General features: G+C 38.2%; 1 protein-coding gene across 9 annotated transcripts in view; it reads right to left on the bottom strand.

Moving 5' to 3' along the window:
- LOC124880690 (pleckstrin homology domain-containing family A member 7-like) overlaps positions 1 to 15,990 on the bottom strand; it is a 167,285-nt gene that overhangs the window by 57,782 nt on the left and 93,513 nt on the right. For all 9 annotated transcript variants that reach the window (XM_047385977.1, XM_047385960.1, XM_047385986.1 and 6 more), the window contains one exon: positions 9,098 to 9,215. In XM_047385977.1, coding sequence (XP_047241933.1) covers positions 9,098 to 9,215 — 118 coding nt within the window. The remainder of the gene's footprint in view (positions 1 to 9,097; positions 9,216 to 15,990) is intronic.

Here is a 15,990-nt window from a genome sequence, read left to right as displayed (position 1 = left end):
GAGCGCTGCCCTAGAACACACTACAATGTATCAGGCAGCCACAACACACACAGAGGCTGAAAAATCAGGGCACCTACACAGAACAGTGCAAAAGTATTAAATTGTAATTCAGATTCTTGATGCTTCGTAACAATTAAACTACAAACTTCAAGAACTAACACATTGTTGAGTATCTGACTTTTATGTTATTGCCTCAATAACAATAACAACAACAGCAAAACTGAAATACACCTCATTGTTTAAAATATAAGTTGTTGAGGCAGTTAACAAAAACAGTTTTACTTGGATTTAAAGTCAATTTATTACCATCAAACTAAATCTTTAACTTGTTTAACTCAATACACCAATGTCAGCCAACATGTTTACACACTGGTCACGAAATCACATTACATTTTCCAGTATTCCAATATCTAAGATGAATGACTACATTCCCCAGCAGTCCATGCCTGAAATCTCACAGGTGCAAACATCAATGCTAGAAGTGGATGTTATTTTGATGCAAGTGTGGATGTCTGCCATTCCACAGCTGGAAAGAAGCAAACAAACTCACTAATTAGAGGGAAGCTGGTTGGCCAAGCGAGAGGACAATACACAGAGAGACTACAACACTGTCATTCTGTAAATATGCAGCATGTGTATAGGCAGACATGTTGCATGTCTGCCGGTGCCAGTGTGTGTGTGTGTGTGTGTTTGTGTGTGTGTGCGTGTGTGCAATGCAGTGGTCTATTTTTAGGCTGAGGGTAATTTTGTGGAACAGACAGAGGTCCCTGCAGCACAGCAGCACTCTTTCTTGTATGTGAGTGACTGAGTCTAAATAGCTACTTATTATGTGAGTGGCACACAATTAGGCAAGCTGAAAGCCAAGAGGGACCATCCCAAGACCACACTGCTGCCTGTTAATTTCCCTTGGGTGAAGTAATTAAACAAGAGTAATGCTTTCGCATCCCCTTTAGAACTCTGTTTGTTATGCACTTACAGGAGTAGACACCTAATCGTGGTCACGACCCGTGAACTGATCACTGGACTTAGACGGGCATCATGGAGGGAGTCTGGGTTCCTTTAACAGCCAAAATGACTGAGCAGGTAGCTTTTTGTACAAATAAAAAAACATGTCTTTACTGTTTTTGTTAATGAATCAATTCAAAATAGTTTATCATTGTTATACTGATTCACAATTTCATCTGCTATCATGACATGCTTTGGGATTAGACAAGCAAAATATAACTGTAGCTAAATTTCCATCACTCTTCTGGACTGAAAAAGAAAACCCAGTAAAACTAAACCCTTAGACATATTTTCTACTTTTTTTTCTGAGCTAGGAAGCATGTCATTTATCTTGCACTCTGTGAGAGGCGACTGAAACGGAGAGATGATGAAAAGAAATAAAAATTCATGTGATGCAGATGCAAAAGTGTCTCAGTTTTTAATCAATTGCCAAAACACTAAACCCTATTGTCTGAACCAAATGCTCAGTCGCCTGAACCCACTGAATAAATCAGTCACTCTTGTGGCAAAGGGTACAACCAAACATCTGTAGATTCACTATGTCCACCATAATCTGAAGATTTAGATAGACCTTTGTTGAAATTATAGTATGTAAATGTTGACAGCAATTACTGTATGACTATACAATATACTGTACATATATGTAAATATATGTTTCAGTACATCACTGTGCCAAGGTACTGTAGTATTGTAATGAAGGGTTAGTCTTACAGTTTGTTGGCCTAGTATTCCTTGTATATTTTTGAAACAGCATGTTCTCTTTTTGTTGAATTGAAAGACTGCCTTATGGGGGTGGGAGGACAGGTATGTTCTCCCCACACCAAGAGACCCTAATTGTCGCTTTGGTCAGTGAGAACAACACCATTTAACTTTGTGAAATTCAGCAGAAGATCATCGAGGACCATGTACATTTTGAGGGTATCAACAGTTTCAGCCTCTCTACTGTTGATTGTGTCCACAAGTGCAAATAGACAGCACGTGAAACAGCTGTACATAGTGACCTTTGATCACAACTCAGACAGTCAAAAAGCAAACTTCCAGTACATACAGGTTGGCATATATCCAGACACATTCAGTATTGATTACTCTAAGAAGTAATTCACTGTAATGGCCTAAATCACTTTTTCTGGATCACCTACAAAACTATATCTATTTCTATTGCATCCAGTCTTTCAACTGGATGCAATGGAAAGACCCCATGAATACATCTACATGGAAAAGGCTGGATTTAATCTCACCAAAAGGAGAATAAAGGCCGTAGCATGATTGGCCAACGGGTCATTGTTGGTGTCCATGGGCATGAGCGTGGTGGAAACGTCAGATTGTGTGCTACAATCATGAGGTTGTCCACAATCATGCCAGCTTGGGGCCCTAAAATTCTCACCAGCTCCTCCTTTTCCTCAATCACATGCTAGATGCTCTGTTAGGGCAGCAGGATAAACATCCCGTCTATGTTGTTTGGGACAATGTGTTTTCACAGAACCTTCCAGGTTAAAGACTGGAACCAAGGTTTAACCAATCTTTGTCTTCCACCGTACTCCCCTTTCCCGAACTCCACTGAAGAATTCCTCTCCTAATGGCGGTGGAAGGTATGTGAACACCAACCTTACACCAAGGTAAATCTCCTGCAAGCCATGGAACTAGCCTGTGACGACAGTTGTGGAGGCATGCCAAGCATGGATATGGTATGCCAGGGTTTTTTCCCCCGTAGCCTGGCCAAACAAAATGTGGCCTGTGATGTGGATGAAGTCCTGTAGCCTGACCTAGTACGGCAATATGATCCTGTGGCTGAGTAATTCGCTTCTCATTTGTATATTTTTGTACTTTATTTTTTACATAGGCTTACTGTATACAAGTACTAAATGCACAGGATTTCAGTTTTTTGTACTTTTTAAAATTATCTACAAGTGTTAAATATACAAGTTTTTTGTTTTGCAACATGCATTTAGCCTACAGAGAACAATAAACATGTATGTCAACAGATTCATGTCCTGAACATTGTATTTTCTATTTTTCTAAATAGTGTTTAGAGACTGCTCAGTAATGTTTTTAATTTGTATTGACTTGGGCCACAATTTAACAACACAGATCAGTTTTGAGCACAGATTGAACTGTTTTGAGGTGAGAGTTTGGTTTTGCAAGAAGATTCTGAGGTTTTGTGAATGTAGCTTGAAAACTGGGTTTTGTGTTCAGAGTTTGGAGAAAAGGAGAGCAGATTTCGAGAAATGTGTCTTAGCAATTGAGAAAAACTGTAAAGTGCCTGATCTCAGTCTGGACTCTCCAGGTCATGGCAGTCATAAAGCAGCTGTTGCACTGTTTCTTATCTTGCCATATATGTTGGCATAACCAAAAATGCGGTTTTACATGCGCTCTAGTTCAATGAAATAAAATACATTTTTGAAACTTTATCATCGTCATAATCAACGTCCTGTCGTTATTTATAATGCCCCTTCATTTTGTATTGTGGAAGTGCATAAGGATAAAGGGTGTAAAATTTACAGCTTGCCCCTACTTTAGGATGACGTTAGTTATCTTATTTTCATTGACCCAATGATTACCTGTCCATCTTGTGAAGAAAGTTCATAAAACTCTAAATATTATCAAATAATAATTAGCAAAATAATCAGATAATGTGTTGGATTTACTGAGATTTACATGTATCCACCATGCTGAGGTGAGTGAATCATCAGCAGTGAAAGCAGGCTGTCTGCATTGAGTAGCAAGAGCTTAAGTAACTTATTGGGTCATTGCTGCCACATAAGTAGCATTTACTTAAATTCCATAGCAGGTGTGGCTACATGCAATATTTAGAGCACCTTTATGTCGTGACTGTCATTGCGACGAATATTTCAACGCAATGACAGTCACGTCATTGCGTTACAATATTGCATAAGCAATATTGTAACAGGGATATGACTTTAAGAACTGGACTTTTCTTTTTGGTTTTGAAGCTATCTCACCTCCATCTTGAAAGCTTTTGCAGTTCGTGAAATGTATTTCACTGATTACTGCTAAGCAATTGATCCACATTAATTGACTTCCAAATCCTAAAATACAGCAACTGCAAATCTATGTTTCTTTTGATTAGATGCCTATTTCACTCACTACGGTCAGTCTTTCCAAAATGACTTTCACATTTCAAATATACAAATTCAGGTCTACTCTGATGTCTATATATTTTCATTTCTGGCTCCAGAAATACCCAGATAGAGATATTCAAAGAGCAGCATTTCAAAGCCTTGATGATGGACGTTCTTAAAGCTGTTAGTTCACATCCCGCCAGCACCTCTCTTAAAAAGGCAAGAAGGATGAGGCTGGTGGACTTAATCTCTCTCCATGAACCAGCCTGCTTCTAACATATCACTACCCAAAGTGAGTGAGTGAGTGAGTGCGTCTCTTGGCTTTTTTTCCCGGCCGGCTACTCAAATTTAGCTTCATTCTATTTTCAGTGGGGAAGTAACTTAATACAGCCATTGCAACACAAGAAGCTAAATTGGAAACTATCCATAATACCATATTAATGGTAATATTACCACTGTATCACAGTATTTACACAACCACCATTATCTTAATACGAGTGATGGCTGAGGCTCCATACCATGACTGTGTTGGAACTAAAATAGTTTCTGAACAGTCCTTCTAGTTAGCAAGGCAAATCAGTGCTAAGGCCTTCTTTCAGCCATCTGATTGGCAGTGTGCCCACAACAGGTGGGAAAGAGGCAGCACTATTTCTTGCATCATAAAACTTAGGCAGTTTCAGTGGCATCTCTGTAAACTTTAACCCATAGGAATAGTATGACAGTAAAGGCTCCTGGTCGGAGCAGTTCGGTGTGTTAGCTTGGTGTGACATATAAAAAAATAGTTCAATGTGACAACTTCTTCCCGCCGAGCAGTTTACAGTGTTACACTGTGTATGCGTTTGTAAAAATGTTGCTTTGCATGTACGCGCAGACATGTTGAAAAACCACTGCTTTCATATACCATCTATGCTGCACATCGGCACCACTGCTGAACAATCAATGCAAATGCTACTCAAATATCATAGCAATGAGTCAATAATACAATTACTTAATCTGATGCTACTCTATTCAGATCCATTACTCACCTTGGCATGCAGGATGCTTGAAGCTAAAAGTAAAACTGACATTATGACCTACTTTCTGATTAATTTAGCTAATAAATATCTGACCACTTGAGGGCACACATGGAGCAATACAAACTTTAAAGAGGCGACAGGACTTGATATAAGATAAAATGCGCTTTAATTCTTCCTTTTTAGATCCACATAATGGGTTCTTCATTATTCCAGCATACATGGCAAGATATGAAAACAGTGTGACAACAGATTTAATTAAAGGGATACCTTAATGAGAGGTATTTTGAGGTAATCTTTGTCTTGTATCATTTCTTTTTTGAATTCTTAAAATCAAATTAGCAGTATAATGTAGATTGGCTGTTTACTTTATCACTGTTCAACATATGTATTTGTTAGGTTTGTTTTACTTTAACTCTGAAAAAAGCCATTAAATAGCCAAGTTATTTTTAAACAGTGAGACAGGGAACTGATGAGGCATGATGAAGGGACCAAAATTCATAATGTGCAACAGGGACCACTAAGTGTCATTTTGATAAATCCCATTCCCAGATATTATGAAGGCTGGTTTAAAAACTCAAAACAACCAAACATGAATCTAGCAGGAAGAGAAGTGCTGAAAAGTGAATTGTGACACATTACTTTTGGGGGGGAAGTGGGTAATTTTTGTTTCAGCACACCCTCTGATGCCTTGTCAGAGAAGGAATAGATATGACTTATTCCGACTGGGGTTTCATTTCGGGATGCCGATGCGCTGCGTGAGAGGGGATACGAATGATTCATCTTTTCTCCAAGACAGGCCTCTTTCTTAAGAGTTGTTCTTGTCAGTATGAGGTTTCTGTGCTATTCTGCCGCTGTCTGATGACAGGGGGTGATGAGCCAGAGCACCTGGGACGGCCGTGGGCCGATAAAACACTGGGAATGGAAACCATGAATGGGTGTCTTGATGGATGTCCTGTCATCTTCACTCCTTACTTGATGACACAAGTTCAATCGGGGTCCCGCAACACCATTCGATGGAGCTGGATTTCATGCACTGTAGAGCTGTAGTGAAGCTGTAGAGAAGTGTCTTTGAGGGAGGGAGGAAGCATATGGGATAGAGCAACAGAAACTCAAAGCCACAGAAGTGTCTTTACTTTGCTAAAACTGAAGAGCCTAGAATCTGTCCGTGATTAGAATTAGAGATGTTTGAGTTGCTTTAGCAGATTCTGTGATTTTCACAGCAAGCCGTCTTGGAGAATGGCAGCAACATGGCTAATGTTGACCCTTCATGTTCAATGGAAATAGAGGTAAAACATATACAGAGTTTAATTGTACAATAAAATTACATTCAGTATTGCCATATAAAAATCCAACTATCCATTGTCTAAATTGATCCTCTGATTAAATGTGACAAGCATATCAGCAGTGTCATCAAGGACAGTTTTCTTTTACAGCTAAGGACCCTTGCAAAGATAAAACTTATCTTCCTCGGGCTGACTTTAAAAGAGCAATCCACGCATTTACAACATCGCGATGGGATTACTGTAATTCTTTGTACGTAGGTTTGGACCAGGGTTCCATGAGGCGTTTTTGTAAACACTTAGGCATGAATCTATCACCCTTGTTTTGTGCACCCTTCACTGGCTTCCTGATGACTTCTGGGTGAAATATGTTTTATTGATTTGTCGTTAAGTGTTTAAACTCTCAATTCAATTCAGTTCAGTTCAGTTTTATTTATATAGCGCCAATTCAAAACACATGTCGTCTCAAAGCACTTTACAAAGTCAATTCAATCGAATCATACAGATTTCACTCGGATACATTCTTTCCAATTAATCCAAATTTTCATGCAGTGCAGTGGGATTCGGTTTATTATTCAAATTGTTTAAATGTTTTTCTATTTAAGGACACCAGGCAGATTGTATCGAGTCAGTAACTTGCAGCATTCACTCCTCCTGGATGAGCATGTAGCGACAGTGGACAGTCCCTTGCATTGACTTTGCAGCAATCCCTCATAGCGAGCATGCATGTAGCGACAGTGGAGAGGAAAACTATAGGCCCGTCTTATTTAAGTGAGCTGTTGCAGCCCTACACTCCACCTAGAACCCTGAGGTCGGCTCACCAGCTTCTGCTAGCTGTCCCTAAAGCCAGGCTAAAGTCCAGAAGGAATAAGTCCGGACTGTGAATTGGTCTCCCTTTGTCGTTGAAGTCCAGACTGAGAATCTATTTCTTGTCCACGGCCTTCAACACAACAAGAATGATGTACTTTATTGATCCCAGAATTGGGAAATGTTGGAAATTTAAGTCTTGGCAGAAAGACTCCAGGCTGGGATTCAAACCCAGGACCTTCTTGCTGCGAGGCGACTGTGCTACCAACTGATCCAACATGCATTTTAACATTTCATTATTTAACATTTCATTATTAAAATGAAATGAAATATCATTACTGAGATGGCATATGATTACAACAGACACCAGAAGAATGTCATGAAAATAAGGAGGCCACATTTTCACACTGAGTTATATGTATCCAAGAAGAAAATAACATGAGTAGGACCACTGTCTCCAGCAGCCTATTGGCTAAGTAGGTTAACTTCCCTGGACGTTTTTAGTTTTCAGAGTGCTATGGTTTACCTTGTTACCACATTTGCAGATTTCAGCACTGAAGCTCAGGATCTCATTTTACCCGACAAAAGAGCAAAAATAATAATACAAGTCGCTTTGCATGAAGCACTTAGGTGAGCCTCTGTTTCGTCATAATTGTCAATACAGCAGATGTAGAGACAAGACACCCATCAAACCTTCACACTAAAAGCCTTAAGAAAAACAGAAGATGCTCTCAACTTCAAATAACATGTAATAAAGCTAATTCAAATTACTCACAGTATCCTCTCTGTAAAAACATCAGTCTGAATTCTGGGTGGATTGTGTGTTTGGGCTGTAATTTGTCTGAGACATTATTTAATAAAGAGCAGTTGTCCAAATGTTAACTTGTAGAACTTTGGAAATGATCTTAATGCTGACTGCACCATGAGTGATACACAGCTGATAGAAATTCATCTGTTACTTATTTATTCATCCAATAAACAGCAAAGTAACATTACAGAGAGATGTGTTTCTGCATCAAATATCTGCAAGTAAAATAAAATCTCCCAGGTTACAGGGCAAAGGTGTTTGTACAAATGAATGCCACAAAAAAAACACAGATTACAGCTACCCTAGCTTCGTTTTTTGTTTCGATTTTCTGTACACCTTAGAAATATCGAGGTGGACCACATCACAACATATTCATCTGCTTTTGCAAAATCATTATTTGAAGAACCAATTATTTAAGATGAAAAAGCTTTACCGTACATTTATATACTGTGAGCCAGGGTATGTGAGCCGTTCTGTGTTAGATTGTTAGAGCCTCAGGCAACCTTTAGTCACTGCTCTGCAGTTAAATACAGCGATTATAGCGTTGACATTTTAAGCTTTCTTATATCAGTGATTGGCATGATTAGCACAGTTAGCTAATTTCAGATTACCAATTATGTATTCCCTGAAGTTAGTAGACCTTTACCTCAACTGTGAGATTCCCAACGGGCTGTCAGCATTTGCTAGTCCAGCTTATTCCACAAGACAAAAAATTAGACTCATCATAGGGATAAAGCAGAGCAACTTTCCTGTAATAATTCAGCTTCCTGTTATTTGCTGAATTTACACCCGCTGCTTAGAAGCAGCATCCTGAATAAACAACTCACATGCCTCTAAAAATAATAGTACTTTCAATAAGCTTCTTAAAGCTATTTGGCTTTTTGACTTCATTTCTAAACATATAAATGGTGCATTTACTGGTCAACTTTCATGTCCAGTCAATGTAAGACTGTCTGATTCCAGCTGTCAGTCCATTTATCTGTGTCACTTTGTTAGACTTGGTCAAAGTTACTATATTTCTGGCCATAATGTGACCAGAGAATGTAACAAATTTAAAAACAGGTAAGACTCTTCTAGACGAGCACAGAAATGCCCACCTACCTTTGAGGCTGATGTGGAGTCCACAGTGGAGGAGGTGATGGCGGTGGAAGCCTCACTCACAGTGGTGCTGGAAAGCTGCTCACCTGTGTACCTGGACATCATGCGCGGACCCTGCGACCTGCATACACAAAGGAGCGTGTGTGAAACTGCTCAGCACGGGAAATAGTAGATGACAGGTTAAATACAACCTTCTGAAGTGTGTACTACTCCCACACCTTTCATGTGTTGGAATGTTGTCAGGCTGCTTAACAAGTTCACAAGTGATCCACAAGCTTGAAGTTCTCTACACGTTCTATGTTTTAAAAGCCATCCCTCTATGGATAATTGACAGCAGCAGAACCCAGTCAGTATTCCTCCTCTGGAATTAAAAGCATGTGCCTGCTTGAATATCTGGGTAGAACAGACTGCCAACCTTTCATACTGCAACACTTAAAGGGACCTAAAGGCAGGATGTCTCAAGTTTTCATGCTAAACCCACACACACCTTGAATAGCAATGAATGGAATGTTTCCAGTGAATCTCTGTTCTTTGGCAAAGACACATTAAGTGAAAATAAATTACCTTAAGCTGCTGGCGTGGAACAGGAAACTGATAAATAGTCACAAAATAGAGTGCACAAAGCAGCAGACTGTGGTATGTTAGCTTTACATCCTAAACCTGTCTTTCCAAATGCAACCTTGACACTGCCTAGAAGAGCTAAAAGTGTCTAAGTGTCTAGCAACACATAATGGGTATACAACATTGCATAACTGTAGTGGCTTTAGACTTGTTGAAGTTATTTACAGCGTCGATATTGATCGATATGGACCTGTTATTGATTTCTAACGCTTCTACTATATCAAAAGCTCTTTGGATTTTTAATGCCAATCTTCTTTTCCTTAAAGTATTCTTAAAGTAAAATAAGTTCAATGTGATTTTGACTTTCAAAGTGGAAAAGTATTTTTTGAGCAGCAGTTAAATTTTAATTAAAGACCTTTGATGTAGAAAAATCATATACCAGAGAAACCAAAAAGAAATCCAACCAATTAAAGACGGAGAAGCTTTTAAATACCATCTGGTGAAATCTGCAACGTCATTTTTTGATGAATAAAGCTGTCACATTGAAGAGGCAAAGAGATGTAAAGACCTGAACAGCAGCACTGCTAAAAGACAGTTTTATCAGCATAAGTTGAATTAAAGCTTCACTTGAGCAGCAACAAAACAGTGGGTGAGGGTAGACCAGGCAGTACAGATGCACGCCACATCATGTACTGGACAATAAAAAAGGGACTGCAGATGATTAAGTCTCAATGGATTTTTTAATGGTGATGCAGAGGCCACTAAAACATGCTGCGCAATGGTCGAATGATTCTTTTTCTATGATAAAAAGCAGAAACAAGCATGAAAACTAATGGACTGTGAATCTGACAGTGATGATCTGTTTCTTCGTTGTCTGTGTTTGGGGTATAACTTGCATGGGAAGACTCTGTCTTGCAAAACAAAATGTGACTTGTATTGATTGTATTATTGAATCCTTTTATATTATCATTTTTTCATCAAAGCAAGTATTGGGTATTTAAGAGCAGTATCACAAAAGTGAGTACACACTTACATTTTAGTAAACATTCTTTTATATCTTTTCATGGGACAACACTGAAGATATGACACCTTGATATAATGTAAAGAAGTCATTGTACACTTTGATACATGGTATCAAAGTGTCATATCTTCAGTGTTGTCCCATGAAAAGATATAAAAGAATGTTTACTAAAATGCAAGGGGTGCTCTCACTTTGTGCCACCAGGACCATAGTTTTTAAATTAGAGGTGTTTTGAACATCTACCTAAGTTAACAGTGCGGCAGATGACCCTGAAATGGTGATACGAATATGTGTTCCTTTTTGCTGAAAGAGAACTAACAAACCAAACCATTTCTCCTGAAACGTTCCAGTCGTAGGAATGTACTGAGGAGGATGACAACTTACTGTAGTAAAACAGATGAGAATGTTTTCCTGTCAGCAACCACGGTTGGCTGAGTGTAACTCAAAGTCTGTCTGATTACTATAAAAAGCGTAAATAAATGGCTCCGTCATGCATAACTCCATCACAGATTTCAATATAATTAGGCGGTGAAATATTCCTCTTTAACAAGCAGTCCTCTGGCCTCCTCAGATGCATGCAGTATTACTTTTCTAGTCCGATCAGGGGAAATTGGAGAACCTGGACACTGATGACAGATTATCTTATTAGGGAAAATATCCACTGATGTCGTCTGTTTGAAAAATATCCTTTGGGATACGAACACGTTGATCTTTTTTAGAAAGGTTTTAATTTTACAGTCCTCTTTATTACCAGCTTCTACCTACAAATGCAAATGTGCTGCATGCAGTGTGGGAGTGCTGAGGATGAACATCAGCTATGTTTTCAATCTATTGTCAGAAAGATTTCACGCAAACCTTAAAAAGGTCAACAGCTGAAAAGTCTAAATGGGTTTCACTTTTTGCAATTTAAAGGTAAAATCTTTATGTAATTGTTTTAAATGTTAGGGTTAAGTTGATGTTAAAGCTCGTTCTTTTCATCATCACCTTTGTCTCAATGGGCTCAGAGGTCACGGTAAATCGATATTGTGATGCTAGTACACAAACTGCAAGACATTATTTCATTAAAGCACACTTAAAGCATACAGATTCGTTTAAAGTCACACAATGAAATCTCCACACAGCGCTGGTCACAGAGCAGTAACTGTAGCAGCTTTGATTAAAGTGGTTTACACAACAAGATTCTGATTGCAGTGTCTGAGGTGGTGAAATTGAATTTGTTTTATTTACCTACTTCCATTTTCTAACAAATCTGAGCTTTAAGAAATAAGTCTAGAAGCAGGGTGAATTACTTTACACCATTTTAGACATGTGGATTTTCTATTCAGCAAGAAATAATCTTGAAAATTTAGATCAGAAAGAGAAAAAATACAAACTGAATTTTAATGTGTATGGGAATCTCAGGAAGGATCCCGCCCAGCAGTCCGGATCAAAACCAGTGATAAAGGCTATAAGAATAAGAAAACCCAGTAGTATATGAGTGTTATCAACACTCATATACTACTGGGGAGTTCCACCAAAACAACTTAACCTACTGAGGCATGGGTTCTAATAGTGCTGCTGAGGGGTTGACCACTGAGTGATTCATTTTTAATTCCTGTAAGGGCTTTGTGGGTTGGATTTATTAGGGCCAACAGGTGTCTGCATGACTGAAATCTCAACAACAAAATTCCTATTTCCCCCAAATCATGGGGGGCCTTCAGCAACTCCGCCCATATCAAGCTGGATTTGCTGAAAGACTTCATCTGATTAAGGGGTCAGTTCCTTCTGTCTTGGAGACGAGGGACACAGCAAAGCGGTAAGCTGCAAATAACGCTAAAATGACAACAAATTTTATTTTAGACATTAATTTATTGTGTGTCGATATGACGTCCTGGCCATTGTGTTGATAGCAGTAGCATCGTACCTTCTGCTTATGTTAGTGCTGTGTGCTGCTTTTAGCTCCATGAGGACTGAACCGTACTGCATGTTTTGAATATTATTATTACATAAACAGTTTAGCATTGTTTTTGTCATTTTTGTCTTGTTTCTGCAGCGCTACGTAATTGTTGTCGAACTAGAAAAATGGGCGAATGGGTTAAAGTGGAGCACACCTTGACCTGGAGAGGGGCGGGATGTGAAGTACCTCAATAGCATTTAAGGAGACGGCACCAAAACGAGTTGCTCTCAGACGCACCTCAGAACAGGAGTAAAAGAGGAGCCTGTAGAGCTACAATAACAAGGAGTACAGACCAAACTGCTGCAATTCTACTTTATATAGACCACAACTGAATGATTTAAATGTGAAAAGGGACAATTTTAAAGCATGATATGTTCCCTTTAATGAATCAACTTTAAATCTTTCTGTGTATTTCCAAATCAATCTCATCATTCTAAATGCTCATGCATTTTCTTATTTGTAAATACAAAGATAATTAAGGCTTAGATCATAAGTTTATTTTTATAATAATGGAGAAGGTACTCTAAATATTTCATCCTTTAAAGATAAAATCTTTCTTCACATTTTTTTGTGGTATCCAACAAATGAAAACTTTGTGGTATGCAACCAATAAAAGGTTTAAAAAAGATTTGTTAAATGAGCCTGTTTGAGGAAAAAATAATAATTTAACTGATTAAACTAATTTATAGACCTACAGAAGAAGGGTCAATAGTGGCAGCCAGTGGCGTGCACAGACATTTGGGGGGCAGGTGCTCAAGTGGAAAAAAAGGGCACCTTGTGCGGCACATGGAGCTGTCGGTTGCCTATGTAGTGTAAGATTTATTACAGGCACATAATTTATATGTATTACTAAGCACCCACAAAACAAACTGTCCTGTGGGTTGAAGGGAAATGACAACCCAGGAAAAAAAAACTCAAAACAAGAATGCATTTGACAAAATTATCATAGATTGATTTAAAGTTAGATTACTAATTACTGAACTTCCTGAGTTAAATTTGAAACTTACGTTATCCTTGATTTTATTTCTTTTTGCACACTGAGATCAGCGTGTTTGTCTTGACTATATCATTCTGTACTTTTATCACAAAATGTCTTCTGGACCAAATAACCTTATGTTGTAGCAAAGCAGGTTACACTGCCAAATTTATCAGGTAGGTCACACTAAATGAGTTCTTTTCAGTAACCAGTGACCTTTCTACAGTGTAAATCAACTATACCCAGAAAATTTGTTATAAAATCTTGATAGTCAAGATGAAACCAACAGCAGAGAATATGGTCATAAGAAGAATCATCTATACTTCAGCATGTAGCCAGTGTAACATATGACAGAAATTATTCTTAGAGAATAAAAATGAATGAGATTACAAGTCCTGAGAACTGATAAGATGTCTGCTATTTAGAAATTAAAATACTCTGATCACATCATAACTTTTACAGACACAGAAGTAGAAAATACAACTTAGCCTACATGCCTACATGATTTCAAAACGTGGGGCACTGGTAGTATAGGCCTTTAAATTCAGCAATTTTACCTTGGGCCCCACACTATGCACTGTAAAAAAAAAAAAAAAAGATTTCAGGAGGGCACTTTTTTGTCCAAAGGATAAGAGGGCAGGTGCTCTAGCACCAACTAGTGTCTATCTGTGCACGTCCCTGGTGGCAGCCCTAGTTAAGTCTTAATGTAGGCACTTATGGTGAATCTGCATATACTGTTTTAAGTGATCGACAGTTTTCAGATTTTTTTCTTTCATAGTCAGCTTCTGATCACAGCAGACCACTGCCATACCACAATGGTTTAAATTGTGGGGACAGTGTGGCCAGGCAATTCACCACCAAAATGTGGCCCTTGTCTAATTATTGACCTGATTTTAAACAACAGACTCATCAGCTGGCAATTCAGAATGTGCACCTTTTGCCTATCGGGATTGTTTTTGTCAGCTCTTTCATTGTGACATTGATTTCTATATAGATTTTACAGCCAATATCCGGCTTGGATGATAGGTGAATCTGAATGTAGTGTGAAGTCTTCTCAAGCTAAGAGTATGCATCAGTCAAATGAAGTCAAATTAGTTGTTTGTGCATGCAAACATGGGCATAAAGCTCATTCTGATGATCTGACCAATGTGACCCTTGATTTAACCAACTGAAGTGACACAGAGCATAGCTTTGCACCTACAAGCTTGTATAAAAGAAATAAACTGAATTCCTTTATTTGCATAGGGACAAGTGTTAGGTATTAACAAACACTTCAACGTCTGTCCCTAGCTGGGCCTTTGGTTACATAAAACAATAAAAATGTAACACAAAATTTAAAATAGAAATTCAGAACAAGAACAAACCTTATTTAAGCCTGTTAGAACAATAATTACTTACAATAGCGTTAAGAAGATAAATTTGGCAATCATTTGTGACAGGGCTGCCTTAAAAAACAATTGATGCCAGTCAGAGCTCAGTTTTAGGCAACAGACTATTTCATCTACCTTTATAAACAATTATAAACAGTACCATAAATGTATTTCATCAACATTTCATCAAATGCTAAAGAGATATCCAAAAACTCTTTTAAAAATTATTTGCAACCATGTCTTACTTGAACATCCTTCTATGTCACAATAAAGTTTTCAACAGGTGTAAAACCAGGCATTTCTGCCAGGACCTAATTGATGTCAGTTTGTAGATGTTTTCTGCTTTCCATTCCTTTTTTGCAGAGCAACACTAGATTCTAATCTATAGTAGAACGGATCTGTTCCAGGGATAATAACTTTTGAAGTTATACCCAAAAAAAAATCTCATTAACCCAAATGACCAAACTATACGGCAATTCTTTGAAGTGACATCAAAAGCTAGAAATTTAACTATAAATCACAAAGTGAACAGTTCATGGAAATGCATAGAAATAGTATAAATTATTAATGATGGCTCAGACATAATCAGTTCCAGGGCTTCGGAGAAAAGTCTAAGAGAATTCAGAAGATGACCTTTTTTCCATTTGACCTTGGTGGAAATGCACCAAACTATTCCCTACCTGTGTCTCTGATGTGAAAAAATTTGGGTCATGAAAAAGGAGATAGTATTCAAAGATCAGAAGTGTCATCTAAGCATGATGCCACAGAAATGTTTTAATCTAAGGCAAATGGCACATAAATTATAACTCCAGACTTTAACTTTGACCTTGAGTTAGCAGGGCTGAGGGCATTTCTGCCCATCCAGAAAACATGTCTGTGTCTTCTGTGAGAGGAAAGGGTATGCTGTGAACAGCAAGGGCATAAATGAGATTTAATTACACAGAAAGAGCCATTTCAATAAAGTTTTGACATTTTACTAAAAGACACTTCCTGGAATTCATTGAAGTTATTTAAAATATAGCAGATATAGGT

The sequence above is a fragment of the Girardinichthys multiradiatus genome, chromosome 2, assembly GCF_021462225.1.
Source record: "Girardinichthys multiradiatus isolate DD_20200921_A chromosome 2, DD_fGirMul_XY1, whole genome shotgun sequence".
Lineage (NCBI taxonomy): Eukaryota > Metazoa > Chordata > Actinopteri > Cyprinodontiformes > Goodeidae > Girardinichthys > Girardinichthys multiradiatus.
Note: the sequence above shows the minus strand (reverse complement) of the source record. Positions and strands in the feature narration are given on the sequence as shown.